The sequence below is a fragment of the Zerene cesonia genome, chromosome 14, assembly GCF_012273895.1.
Source record: "Zerene cesonia ecotype Mississippi chromosome 14, Zerene_cesonia_1.1, whole genome shotgun sequence".
Taxonomy (NCBI): domain Eukaryota; kingdom Metazoa; phylum Arthropoda; class Insecta; order Lepidoptera; family Pieridae; genus Zerene; species Zerene cesonia.
The window spans coordinates 6,943,670-6,959,119 of record NC_052115.1 but is presented as its reverse complement, the minus strand read 5'-3'; the positions used below and the strand labels follow the sequence as shown (position 1 = coordinate 6,959,119).

General features: G+C 33.1%; 1 protein-coding gene across 1 annotated transcript in view; it reads left to right on the top strand.

Annotated features, from left to right (window-relative positions):
* Window positions 1-15,450, top strand: part of LOC119831772 (zinc finger SWIM domain-containing protein 4-like) — a 55,020-nt gene that overhangs the window by 24,177 nt on the left and 15,393 nt on the right. Inside the window, exon 2 of the mRNA XM_038355272.1 lies at window positions 13,842-13,935. Within this exon, the coding sequence (XP_038211200.1) occupies window positions 13,842-13,935 (94 nt within the window). The remainder of the gene's footprint in view (window positions 1-13,841; window positions 13,936-15,450) is intronic.

The following is a 15,450-nucleotide window of genomic DNA, read 5'->3' as shown; positions in this document are numbered from 1 at the left end:
ATTCTTAAATTGCGTGCTCCCGAGAAAGTATCTCTTAAATTCAATCTTTTTGATCTTTTAGAATGTCAGTTAAATTCTTTATTCTGATGCTCTTTTATGTTTACTGTTTTCATCTGATAAAATAACAACATACATAATCTTAAAATACTATCTGTAATAATTCTAATAATAAATATACGCAGGAGTTAGTAAGAATGTATAGATGATTCTTTTTTTCACACAAAACCATGTTAGGATCTGTATGAGATCTGGTACAGAGATGGATTATAGTCTGGATTCACACATAGACTGCATTTTAGCTGGGTATCAGACGAAGCCGCAGGTTCCTGCTAGTACTGTATATATTTATTTTGTGAATCCTTCTCTGCCTGCGCCAGAGCAGCAAAGAGGCAATATTTTATGCTAATGAACGAGTGACATATGCAACCGTGAAAGGTTTACTTTAAAAAGAATAGAAGGAAAGAATTATAAAAAGTCTTTTCCAGGATAAGACAGTATATCCTCCTACCATTTAAATAATTGAAACAGACGTGAAATGCATATACTTCCACACACAGAGATGCAGGACTACTTCATACAACAGCTTCTATATCATAACTTCATATGTCCCTGAATTTTTAAAAAATTTCCATATTTAAAATTTAAACGAAACAATAACTCAATTTTCCACGTCCATGGGTGAAAAAATCTCATTTGAATCCATTATCCATTAATAAAGAATAATTATCTTATCCGGTGAGATCCATACGTTCTGATTAGGTTATGAGCGGCGCAAATGGCTTCCAACTAGTGCGTTACCATGGAAACTGGAAAGAAACTCGAATGGGAGCAAATGCGATCGACTTCAGACTATAGAGATAGAGATAGATTAAAAGAGATAGACTATAGAGATATATGGCTGTGCTCAGCAGAGTACCAACGCTGCTGTATTATTGGCGAATATATATAAAGTTTATTAGACAAAAATTATTTTACTGAAAAGATGTAAATTTTGTTTTAATACTGTGATCAGTCACGAGTCACCCTGCTGTGTGGCATTAAAATTATTTTTTTGTAGTTGTTATACTTAGATGTCACTTTTATATAATAATGCTAAAAATTAATCACAAATCTGACTCCAGTCTTTACTCTTTTAAAGTATAAGTCTAATGATCGTTATATTTTATTAAAAAGATTATACATGACTGATCCCATTATAATAGTGGTTCTCATCCACACTTAATTATTTAGTTACTGCTAAAAGAATCCACATCAACGGTACGAACTAAAATCCTAGTTGCAGCTCATAACTTTTTGTTAAGGCCTTGCAATTTATCACGGGGGTAATTTATCATATTATCCAGGAGCTCGCTTTTTGCAAAGCGAGTTTCCATAGTAACGATGCATACTTGCAAATCACTAGCTCTTACGTATGATACATGACTTGCTTTTATGAATATATACTTCTTCATAGAAAAATGTGAATTATTTCAAAGTCTGAAATTTGGACTTTGTACTTTGTGTGAGGCATTTACGCAACGTTCATATTAAAACTACGTTAGTTTTAATGTAATATTGGATGCAATAATTTCGCTGATGTCAGATGCTATACATTAATTTGAAAATTCATTAGAATTATGTTTGCATGAATATCGTATCGAAGTACATGAAAGAAAAAATTTCATTATGAATATTAAATACAATAACAAATATCTAATTAAAACGATAAATACATCCTGCCTTTACCATAGATTACGACGTATAGAAAAATTTGCTTATCTAATTTATTGATAAAATAACGCAACGGCACCAATGTGTTGCACGACGCCATGTGCATCGCACACGCAGTTATAATTTAAAATAAACAGCGCGAAACGAATCGTCCAACTTAAACCTACCCTCGCCCCAAACGCGGATTTCAATGTTTTACGACAACGCCCATCTCCCTAGAGCCCCCTGTGCTAACAAACTTGATGGGACGTGTGGAATGTTACAGCTCTTCGTATAATGGCCGCCTCCCTGCGTATAAAACGCGTAATAGAATTTCAGTGATGACTCCCACCCAGGGTTGCTAGTTCTTCCGCCCGGTAGCTTTCGAGTGACGCCTCGTGCTGTCTACGGAACATTGAATGTCACACATTTTAATATATATTATAATTTTATTATCCGAACATCTCGTATACTTGAATAATGGCGGCATTTCTTTTTTGACCCTAAGATTGTGTGTAGAACTCGTTTAGCATTGTCTTGAAAAGCTTAAAATAGATGTGATGATCGCTATCATATAATATTTATATTTTACTTCTACATGTACAATAGTAATAAAGGGGAATTTATTATAACTACCCAGATTTCTGATCCAAAAATTAGGGTTGTCAGAGAGCGATGTCCCTTGTCGATGTTATTGATGGCAACCCTGCTCCCACCCTTGGCGCCCATCTAATATTGTTAGTAGCACGCATGCGCAGTGCCATCAACCTAAATGCGCCAAGTATCAAATCCCACAGCGCTTGCTTCCCCCCAACGCTTTAGATACCATAAAAATGAAAATATGCACGGGCCATAGTGCTATATACTAAACTCTGAGCATAAACTTTTATGAAATTGTACGTATTTCGGTATAATAGGAACGTTTAAAACGCAAATCGCTTTAATTTTATTACAAATCGATAGTAATGTTACCGATTGTACCATTAAAAGTAATGTCGGTACAATATTTTTGCAATTAACTGGGTCGGCCATGGAAATAAATACACATAATTTGAAAGTTAATTTTAATAAAAGCGTTTTATAATTTTGCGCTGTGTTAATTTTATATTACTGCGGAAACGGAATTGTTATGTTTTTGCCTACACGGCCGCCTATTTGCGAACCAATGAGTTTTTGAAACGAAACACTTTTATTTCTCAGCATTACAATATGAAACAATATCTCCATTCACGCTTATATACCCTTATTTATATATTAGTATAAATTTGAAACGTCAATTCGAACGATTCAAATATCGATTTATTGGTTAACCGAACTGGCAGTCACAGATACAAAAAAAAATATTCAAATATAGAATATCGTATTGACTCAGATAATCCTTGTACTTTACGTAGGGGAGGCGCCAGCGCTCATTGTTATCCAATTAGGGCCGCCCGCGATAATATGCCGCGAATTCAAATTACGCGCGGGGAGAACGGTCAGTGACCCCGCTGATCAATCGCTGGACCGCACCCGAATACGTAACAAGGTTGTGTGGAGGAAATGTGAGCGGGATGCATTGTGCTTTTTTATATCTCACTTCAATAGCAATAGCAATAACAATAACATTTATTTACAGACAACTGGTATTGTTAATTGGCTTATAAATAAATTTAAAAGTTCTAAAAATAGTTTCTTTTACACATAACATCCAAAATTTAATGCATCTAACGCGGGTGTAGTGGCATCACACATGAGCAACATAGTATATTTCAATGTTACAAATTACAATAAACTCATTTTAAATTTCTGCATATCTCTATCTTTCAATGTGATAAAATCTTGTACTCTGAAATAAACTCTTTTTCCATTTGCATAATAGTCGGAATGGGCGGCGAAAAACCAGACACTCTAACTAATATATATTAAACGTTAGTAATAATTCTGCGTGCCTAGTCTGATAACATTCATGAATTGTCGTTATGTTTTGCGAAAATAGAGCTGCGATTTTATGACACGGGTAATGTGAACACACCCTTACCTTGATGGACACATCGCATGTTAGTGGGAAACGGAAATACAAAGTAATTTGTAGTCTTTGAAAATAATCGTCCAATTGAGAATTTTTTATTAAAATTACAAATGAAATTTGCTAATCGCTGTCTAATACCATTTTCATATAAACTTGTTTCGATTTTTTTTTAGTGGCAACTCTTGGTTCTATTAGGATACTGTCAATGTCAGGTTTAAGAAGATCAAATAAGTAAGGGTTCCGGAGCACAGAGTACGCTTAAAAATAGATTTTTTAAGTTTGTATGGTAGAAGTTATTGTAAATCACAACGCCTCACACGTAATGTTGATTTGAACTTTGAAAGAGACAGAATTTTATATTAAACTATAAGCGAATTATAAAAATAAATTGATTTGTTTTGATCAAAATTTCGTTACATTCACTGCCAAACTATGTGATAAATAACTGATACAAAGAAGGTTTATAAATAACTAGCGATCCGCCCGGCTTCGCCCGTGGTCGTATATAGCTTATAGCCTTCCTCAATAAATGGGCTATCTAACACTGAAAGAATTTTTCAAATCGGACCAGTGGTTCCTGAGATTAGTGCGTTCAAACAAACAAACTCTTCAGCTTTATGACATTAGTATAGATTTAACGATATTTTAATTAACGAAAAATGAAGGTTGCCCATACAACATTCTCTTCAAAACAGACAGTCTCACGAATTAACTAGTACATAAACATAATGAAAGAATGTAAATCCTGTGACAAAACAAAGAGCAGACGTATCAGTAAGTCAATGTTTACGAACTCAGTTGTGTTCGTGGAATACCGGTGTACCGGTGTGTACCGAGAATAACGGTATATCTATTTGGCTATTGATAAATCGTTGTGCATATTAACGTGAAATTTAAAAGAGAGGATACTTAGTGATGTCCCGAAGCATCAATGTGAAAAAGTTTAAGGGGGTATTTGGGTGTTTGAGAAACAATTCAGTCGAATGTGTAGCATCAAGTTGGAAGCACGTCTTATTGCTTCACTTCCAGCCAGCCAGTGTTTCTAGTTTCGTATGCTGAAAAACAGAGTTAGCTTAAGAGCTAAGTGACGCACGCACACATTTATAAAAATAAAATAAAAAATAAAAATAGTTTATTTTATTTCCAACTTTACAAAATATGGAGTAGTAGGGACCTCCTAGTAAGTTTAAGAAAAAACCTGTGTCAGGAGGACCCGCTCTTCGTTATCTTAAGTATTATAACTAGTATATGAAAATTTAACAATTACAATCAACGAATCATCGACACACATGATTTTTTGTGTAAAATTTTACGCTCTACAAATTTTATTTAAAACTTTTTTTTCTAACATTTACGGTTTCGCCAAAATTTCAAAAAAACGACTTTTTTTATTTTTTTTTACCCCTTCTCGGGGGTGAATTTAAAAAAAACTTGCACAGTTCGTTTTTAGATTCCTCAAAGTAAATTATATCAAAAATTTAAGTTTTAATCTCAAATTCGCATTTACCCTACCCATTTTCTTGGACTATGAGTTAGTTGCGTTCCGTGCGCACGCTCAGAAATAGGAATACTAAAAATCCATTTATTGTCCTAAAAATAAATGACTTAATTACTATATTGCTTTGAGGATAATTTTACAACAAAAAAATTTGAACAACCGCTGATATAAGAGCATGAATTTTTATAGTAAACAGAAATGTTTAGAGGCATCTTAGTGATTTCTTTTCTATCGTATCAATTTTGTTGCATTCTGTTATCACGACACTATCAAATTAGCAGATATGTTGAATAATATCATATATTTTTGTGTTATGTGTTGCTGCAGTGGATTCTATACTTTAAACTAATATAAAACATACGTTTAACTCATGTAGTCCCCTATAAAAGACATATAAAACTTTCTTATTTAAAGTGTATCTACATATATATATACTAAATATGAAGACTCTCGTTTCATATTCTGTCGTGTCAAAGTTAAACTTCTAGGATTAAATGACAGTAAATCCCATAAGTGCGAATACAATATGCGCCATTTTTCACATCGGTTAAGACAAAAATAATGTCATTGTTATCACACAATAGCTTCTCGTGAACTCAATTGGTTATTTTCTATACAAAAGATACAATCGATGATAAAAAGGACTTCAATCAGTGTGTGCTAGATGTTCTATACTAGCTAGCACCCGCGACACCGCCTGTTTATGTATTCGTGTGGTCTTATAATAACGAATGTGTTGTAATGTGTTTTAATCTTAATAATTATCCGATGACTACAGTTTTTAGATTTTAATATTTAAGTAAGTAGAAAGCGGTCTGTAAAAAGATGTTTCATGCACTTCTAGAATTAATTAAATTAAAAAAAAAACTTCCACGAGTTTAAAAATAGAGCATTAAAAAACCACAGATACTGAGTGATCATATAAATAAAAATAACGTTTCAAATTTATTTTAATCATTATGACTCCGTGTGTAAATATATTTTATGTGTTTGTTCACTTGCCATTTGAAACCATCGGAATCCATCGGATCGACTATACAATTTAATATGCATAATTATATTTCATTAGTATATTGTCAGCATGTACTTGTAAATTAGGAGAATATAAGGAATATTTATTTATTTAGCTTAATTATCTTGGTTAGTACAGTATAAAATTTCCGAGTCCAACCAGAATGTTTGTTGAACTTTAAAAACAATAAAATTAAATTTAAAATATATTATGTATACAAATATAACGTGTTGAAAACGCAATATTTAATGAATACAATGTCAAACAGAGTATAAACCAACGGTAATAAGTTCTCTTTGTAATGTACGGTCACTGAGCGGCGCATATGTATTTTTTTACTGGCAATTAAGGAAGTTAACGACATAATCAGCTTCAGACAATGGACGTTTTGAAACGTAACCGAATATATTAGCGTCCCATCTGTCCCGCATACATGTAAATGCACTCGGCTCCACTTCCAGCTAACTGCCTACATGCAAAGCAACGTCCGGATATTTAAATGCGGATGAGGGTTCGTTTACACCGTTCTTTTCCCCGCCATTTTGCATACCTGGCTGTACGTTGACAGCTGTCATAATAATGATACGGTATAGAGTTGACTATAGACATTCCATTTTTTTAATATTTTCCGGTTTTTATACGAAAACAAGTGTGCCAGGTACGTGAGAATTATAGAAAATAATACAAAGATACAACATCCCATATATACAATAAGGTATATCGGCTCTGACTTACGATGTTTTATACGCCTTATTAAATATCTGCATGTAAACGCACCCATCGTTTTGCATAATTTGTTTAATAAATTAAATTATGTAACGATAAAACAATGCATATTTTATATGCAGACGTTGTAACGTCCATAAAAATAATATATATGTTTTTATTCAATTACCTTTTTATTGCAGTACTTATAGTATCATAACGTATATTTTGTGATGTTCATGTAATCGTTGATTTCTTATAAAAGAAAAAGATATTACACCCTTAGGGTGGCAACACCGAGGGTCCAAGCGGGAGCATATTTTGTAGTGTTAATAGATTTGCGACACCTGTGAAACTGGCAGGTGCGCTTTTCGTGTCATCACTATAAAATAAATATGTAATGTTTTTTATGTATTGTGATTGTGTTATTAAACTTTTAACCTTTGTAGTTCAAACTTCAATGTACACTTTTAAATATTTTTTTTAATATTAATCTTATTTTGCTTATAATGTTAGTCATATATCTTATTCATGTATTATATGTAGCACATAGATTAAGATGGTGATCTCCGGGGCTAAGAATTCAGATTCTTTATTTCAAAACTATATATTGTCTACTGACAATACATTTATTCCAATACTTACATTCAAATTAAGTAATGTCACCTATAATAGGCATACGATAATAATTACGTAAAGGACAAGTCTTGCAATACGACGGTTAAGGTCACAAAAATGTAACATTGACTTGACGGGCTTGAACGCACACAGTCGCGGAGGTAAATCGCCCCGCGCACACCACGACACGCGTGACGAAACGCTCCGTGACGTCACGCCGCACGCGAACACACCTACACTCGCACGTGCGCGCGTGACGTACCCTCGCCTACACTTACAGTTCCGTAACTACACAAGATTCCACGCACACTAGCCCCGATGTAAACAAAGTGACGTAAAGATATGACTCACACATCGATCACGGCGGTGCACACAGCGCCCGGCGATTAATGTAAACAAACCGGTTTGCCCGCGCTAGACCCACTCACACAGGCGTTGCGAGCGTAACCCGAAAGTAGGACATCTGATTCGTATACTAGATAATATTAGATAGTAAATAATATCATGTGCTCGCATCTTATTCATTTTACTTTCATGCTATGCGCTAAATTAGGCTTTCTTTATTTACTACGGGATTACAAACGCGAAACTTAGTAGGTAATCACGTTAAATTTAATTCTGCACAATGTTAGCAATCGATGTCTGCATATGACAGAAGCAATAAGATACCGGCATACGAGGCCAAAATCATCATTTTCTATAACAAAGAACAATAAAAAGCGACAATACAGATAGTGAGGGAACGAAAAATTTAAATTCACTGTACAGTCGCGCACAAAAGTTATAATGTGACTCGATGCGAGTATAATCGTAAATAAAAAGCGAATAGCGCTTCTACCCACACCAACTGCTATTGCCTGCTAAATTTATGGCGTTTGCCCAAAAATTACTGGTTTGAAGCAGTTCTGGGACGTTGAATTTTGTAAGATTGTCTAATTAATGGGCGTGCAATATTCAACTGTAAGTGTGCGTTCGCCTACACTTTGTATTTAACTGTTGTTTGGAAAACTGACTTTATCACTGAATTTAAAAATTATGAATATTATAGGTACCACTTTAAAGTGGTACCTATGATATTTGGTCACTCAGAAGAAACAAGTAAAACGTCTTTATTGACGTCTAATATTATTTATATTGATACCTTCTAATTCGAAGATGTATTTGTTAGAAAAATCCTTCCATATACTTAAAAAAAAACCTCAGCTATATTCCTGTATCCATTAGCAAGATAAAATATTGTAAAATGATAATTATTTCAATACATGTACTTTGTAAAATTGAAACCTCCCCCAGGAGATGATGTTATATTCTGGAAAACTATAAAAAAACCCCCGATCTTTAAAAGTCCTTCTATTCTACAGTCAAATAAATATCAAAATCAAATTATGAATCGCTAACAATATACAATATATGCAGACGTGTATATAAACAACCGTAAAACTTAAAAATAACTCGATCATTATTTCCTTATTTGAATTCCAAAATATTCATTCGGTTTTAACATCGTATTTGGCCAATGAATTTCTCCAAACTAGCATTCAACAGTGAGATATGACAATATATCGACAGGTTCGAAAGCCGTCCTTATAAAATAATTTGGACAACTTTCTAAAGACCCGAATGTACAAGTTAATTTTAATAAATTTGTATTTATAGCTCTATTTTAAATGCCGTTTAATTGGTCGAGTAATAACTTAACTTCCAGTTCTCGGCATTATAATACGGGATGTTAAATTATTTGGAAATATGGTAATTTCTTCGTTTTATAGAGGACTTAATTTATTTCGCTACAATCTTGAAAAGCATGAATAATATTAAAAAGCTGCTAAAATGTTGTCAATTACACTCTTAAGTATCTACTTTAGGTCCAAAATTTAACATTTTGTAATATTTTGTTTAAAAAGAAACAAATCACAATCCTGGGAGATTTTTAACTGACATTCCCAAAGAAGGGATGGAAATTCACAATTTGTGTCAAATTTAATTTTTTGTTCGTTAATCTTGTGTTTGTTTATAGAAAGGATGCGTAGATTTTCTCTACTATTTGTATGCACATAACTTTATAATACAGCACCGATAGTTATAACACAGCACCATTAGCCTGAATTAATAAATGAATAACAGGATCATGGCAGCCTTTTATACAAGTAATAACCACCTACATTTACTACTATAATAAACTATAATGACTATCTATTTATACAGTTATTCATTGAGCCCACCCAATTTAATAAAACCCAATACCTCTATATTAATTTGAAAGGAATTGAGCCTACAGATGTAATTGTCTTAGGAAAAATAAAAGAAAACCTTTCAAAATATATTTACAAATTTATGACCTTTGAATCGCATTTGAAAACATACATACACATAAGTCCAAATTATGCCGCAAATCCGATCAACCAAGTGGTCACTCAATATTCCCATACTGATGCTATGTAAGAAACAAATGTAATTAAAGTGTGTCTATAGTTTATACAATGCCGCCTTGACCTAGCCACTGACCTGAATAGTAAACAAGGTCGCTAGAAGAAAAACACGCTGCGCTAACGTTACGAAACATGTACTATATTATCTTAATCTTACTTGACAGCTGATCTTTAGTTTTGTCTCATTTCTAATTGGAATAGACATTGATGGTTGTGGATAAATGTCACCATAGAAATGTCCTACTATGACGTATCATGTACCTAATTATCAATGTTAATAATTTGTTTTTTTTATGTCATAGCGGGCAACTGAGTTGGTGGTTCGCCTGATGGTAAGCGATCACCACCGCCCGGTTTTCTGTGTTGGTGTGGTACTTCCCCGGTGCGAGCTGGCCCAATTCGAACCGAAGCGTGCTCGACTCCTACAAATTGCTTAGTCTCTTTATTGTTACTGACCGCATCCAATTAAATCCAATGTCCAATGTGGGGGAAATAATTAACATGCAGATGCAGTAGGAAAGAGTAATTAGAGATGTCGAAAGTAGTTTTTCTTAATCCATACAATCGCATATAAAGCTTTATTTGCAACTTCAAATGGAATTACATGAAGTTTTTTTTTAATAGCCTGTAACCGAGCTGGTGGTTCGCCTGATGGTAAGGGACCGCCGCTGCCGTTGTGTTACCCGGTTTTAAGGACTAAAGGATAAAGATTGACAACGAAAATGAATGAATGGACCGGGTAGGGTCGTGTATACAATTCCACATATCTTCATATAAATGACGTGTTACGTTATTTGCCCCCGATGGACTCCTAAACCACTCAACAACACTCAAATTAGTGCACCATGTGCAATTTGATCCAACTTAAAACATAGAATAGGATATATTATTTCAATTACTATAAATAACTCCCCGTAAAGAGGCGGGGCGTGCATCTAGGAAGACAGACAGAAATTACAAAACCTTAACAAACTAGTATATCAACCCAGACATGCATAATACCAGTGAAATGATTTCTTTGTAAGCCGTACTTCAGTTTTATGAATACAGTGTAATTCATGTTGATTAGTTTAACAGAACGTGCTCTTCTAAGATGGCCGCCATATTCCTTCTCACGTACGCTATTAGAGGACACGAAGCGTAGAATCTTTTAAACGTAGCAATTAGTAGTGCGTTCATATTTTGGACTGAATTATCATGTTTAAAATTTAAACGCTGAATGGGTGCTTTTTTATAATTGTACTTGATTGTTCGTGAGCATTACAATGTTCAGAAACATTCAATTTAATGTTTTGGTCAATTAAACTATTCAGATATAGTTTACATGTTTTTAAACCGTTACGTTTTTAAACCATTCAGACCGTAATACATATTATTAATGTTGGTGAAGTAAAGGTGAATCGAGATTAAATTTCACGAACGATTTCTGCAAACAAAATTTAAATTGGAAACTTCAATTTCTACGTTTCACACGAAAACGCAGCTGTAAAAATAAGTAATTTCAATCAGAACCTTATCGAAGCGTACGTACCGATTACCGAACGTACCCCGCGGAGTCGCTAAAAATCAATATATTCCATAATCCTCAGAGAATAGAGTTGAATTTGTGCCAACAGCATTTGTGTACTCAGCTGTATTGAACGCTTATACGATAACAAATCAACATTCGTCGCAACGCAATATTAAAGCAGCTGCACTATCGCCGCTATTTTTTACAACTTTTTCTTACAAACCTGCCTTTTTCTCAAGTACCAGTTTGCTTCCGTCTCGATTGCCAAATTTATTTTTTTATGCTGCGCAAAAATAGACTTTATTGCTTTTATTTCGATCAATAGATACTCCAACTCGATTTAGTTCGTTCACGATTGCACATCGATCAATTTATCGCTACGTAATTGAACGCGCAATGCGATATCGATTAAAAAACAGTCATAATTCAATTATTACCCACTTATATTATAAAGCAATAAATGTATCTTCGTTATCTAAAACAAAGTATAATTAAAATTCAAAGTAAATTTTGTTAAACCGAAAATAGGTTGTTCACAGAGATAAAAAATTGCAAATCATTGATTACAAAATTAGAAATAAAATATTTGAGTAATCTGAAATATATAATAATGCTACTGTAATAATCAATGAATTTGTGGTTTCGAAATCATAACAAGAACAGTCGGCGGTCAAGAAACCATTATGATTGTTAGAATTATTAATAAAATATCAATAACTAATTGACCAATATAAAGTATCAACATTATACATAAAACTTGAAATTAATCAAGTTATTTGAGAACAAGCATCTCCTAAAATATTCGTACCCTTTTATAGATACGCAGAAACGTTATTTGGTCTAAATTCGTTTTATTAACGGATGTATTTTATTAATAAAATCTACGAAAATAGTTAACAAATTCCGTTAATTTCTAGTACGAATGACATAGTTGTATTAAATTGAAATAAAATCGATAGAATATAAAAATTCGGAGCAAATGCCTCGGATGTTGTGTTTCACACATTAATTATCTTTCTTTTTTTAATTTAACGTGTATTGGGTTATTCCGAAATTGATGTATTAGAATGTATGCTATTAAGCTTCTGTTTTTTTTTTATTTGTAAAAATGGCTCTATAACCATAAACATCATCATAGGATAATTCACTTCTATTGTAACATTCAAATCGAGTTCAATCTATAATCAGTAAATACGATTATAGATCTAGCCATTCAGAAACGTACGATTCGGACAAATATTTACAAATCTAGATTTTAGTGCTTACAGCTAAGGCACAATATTTACAAGACGTTTGAAACAGGATGAAGTCATAAAACCGTATGCATCACAAAAATTTCAAACTTTAGCTAATATTTTGTAAACTTGAACAATGCTACATTGTAGCAGAGTCCTTATTTACAAAATATGCATGTTAGTGGACGAGTAAAGTAAATAATTGTCTGACAAATGTTTATGAACTCGTGTTCGTGGAACAAATAAGAATATAACACTATACATTACTGTTTACTTCGCCTGTGCCGTTATGAAAAATCGAATATAAATCAACTGTTCAATCTGGTTATTTAAATTCACTTTTGAAAGGTTATATAAAATCGTTCTGTTGGAAATGTCAAACGAGAGAGCGGCGTTCTAATTTCTTTAAAAAATCAACACAATGCGATTTTTGTACCGAAAATTCCTTTAAGTCAGCACCATAAATACGTGAAGTAATTACCACGTTTTGCCACGAAGGTAATGCTTCATTGCCTATTTGGGGCTACGGTAACAAAGGCGCCCTATCCTTGGGCAATGACTTGTTCAATCCAAATTATATAGCTGACATTTGGTTAAGAGCAATTATTCTTACACAAGAACACCGATCTGGGAACTGACTTAATCGTGAAAAGTGAAACTTTGACCTTTAAATTACACTGCTTGATATAATCTGTTCTAAATCCGGCCAAATATATTATCTAACACAAAGTCGAATTTGTCAGATTTAACAAGTTGAATTAGTTGGGAAGCCTTGTTATCCTGTAAATTATTAGTCTATCACTATCACTAAAGTATTATTACTTATGTAGCTTCAGTATATTGATATTAACTGTGTTTACAGGACTGTCATAACAAGAACGACACAAAATGAATAACAAGGCACACATAAACACAATCTTTAACTGAGATACTTATATGTACATTGTGTAAATAGTTAAGAAATACAAGATTAATCAACATAATCAAATTATTTGCTTTTTTCGTGAATATTGTTTTACACAAAATGCATTCATGAACATTATAATCTTTGGGGCCATATATATACAGCCCTGAGGTACACCCATTTGTTTTAATTGGGACAAATGATCCACTCGCCAACTCTTTTGTTTACAGGTTTCCATTTAAGTGGGGTGGTGAGGGCGCCGGCTGCCGTGCCTCCCTGCTCAGAACCTGAAAGGCTATACAGGGTCACAGTTTCATTCGACAGGTATGTGTAACGTTCTCTATTGCTTTCATGAATCCAAACAAATATACCCGAAGAATAATTGTACCTACACAATCGAGGTTATTTAACAATTATCCTCGTCTTTATTTCACGAATCATCCTACCATTTTAAACGTTTTAAAAATAGTTACTTTTTTACAATAAAGTATTTGCGATTCATCGATCGAAAAACGTTTAATTAACATTAAACTAAAGTTCAAATACTTTCAACCAATTAATAATTTAGAATTACTATTACACATGAAATTACATTTCACTTCACTTTTGTTTCTAAAGAATATATGTATGAAGAATAAACGTTCTGCGTAATAAAATACAGCAGAAGAAAGCACTAAGAGATTTACACAAAAGCCTGGATCCATTGTTAGAATCAGGACGCTGGCTAAAAAAGTTCTTTTATTATCACAAGGGATTGTACCAGAATAATATCTTTTGTCAGTAACCCGAAACTTTGTCACCTTGGAGATTGTAAATGCTTGTCCAATTTTATTGAACCCAGCCCCAAACAAAGAATACGGCATTATAGAAACTAATTTCATGGTTCTATAACACTGAAAACTGTTTTATTCTTGCTCGTTAAATAAACGAAACTGGTATCAGAACGTTACGAATTTGTCAAATCTTTTTAAATCATGGTAAATATAATTTTGTATAAGTGTATTAGCTCAGTCTATAAAACAAAACCTTTTCTTTTATAATGAGAGCAATTGTTTCCCTTTAATACGGAGATCAATCTATCTTGATAAAATGCATAGCAGCATCGAAAAATCCAAACAGAGAATAGTATTCAAGTTATGGTTGTTTTTTTTTTGTAAAAATCGTTTAAATTATTTAAGGACTTTATCTTCAAGAATGAGAGACGCATAACTGAATGGCAACCACTAGATAGCAAAAGAAAAAGAAACAGACAATATAGAAGATGGGAAGACGGCAGAAAGATAGCAGGTCCAATATGGACTCGTATAGCATAAAATAGCACAGAGTGAAAATCCTTGCCTATGTCGTAAGACTAGCTGCAACGTAAAAGCGACTGTTTACCGAACATATTTAGAAATCATTGTAAAAATAAGTTCAACAATAAAGGCCATTTTATTTTATTTTTATCTTCAAGAATGATAACCAACAGTATGTTGTGTTTACAATTATTTTTATCAACTATTAGCTATTAGGTACTCATTTACATTTAATATGTTACGCATTGTATCGATTTAATCTTTCGTTCAGCTAATTTCGACACGTGTTAATCACGGCCATGGACGGTCATTGTTTTAATGATATATCATAAACTAAATTGCGTAGTTGATGACAATTTATCGATATGTTAACTAGATTTTTTGTAAAATACAGTCGGATAATATTATTAACGATATACACGACAATTTGTTATAACAATTTGAAGGTTGCCTCACCTTAATATAACATACATTTCAATGTAGAAACGAAACAAATAGTTACAATGTTACTAGGAAACAATTTATGATATCTAAGGCAAAATAT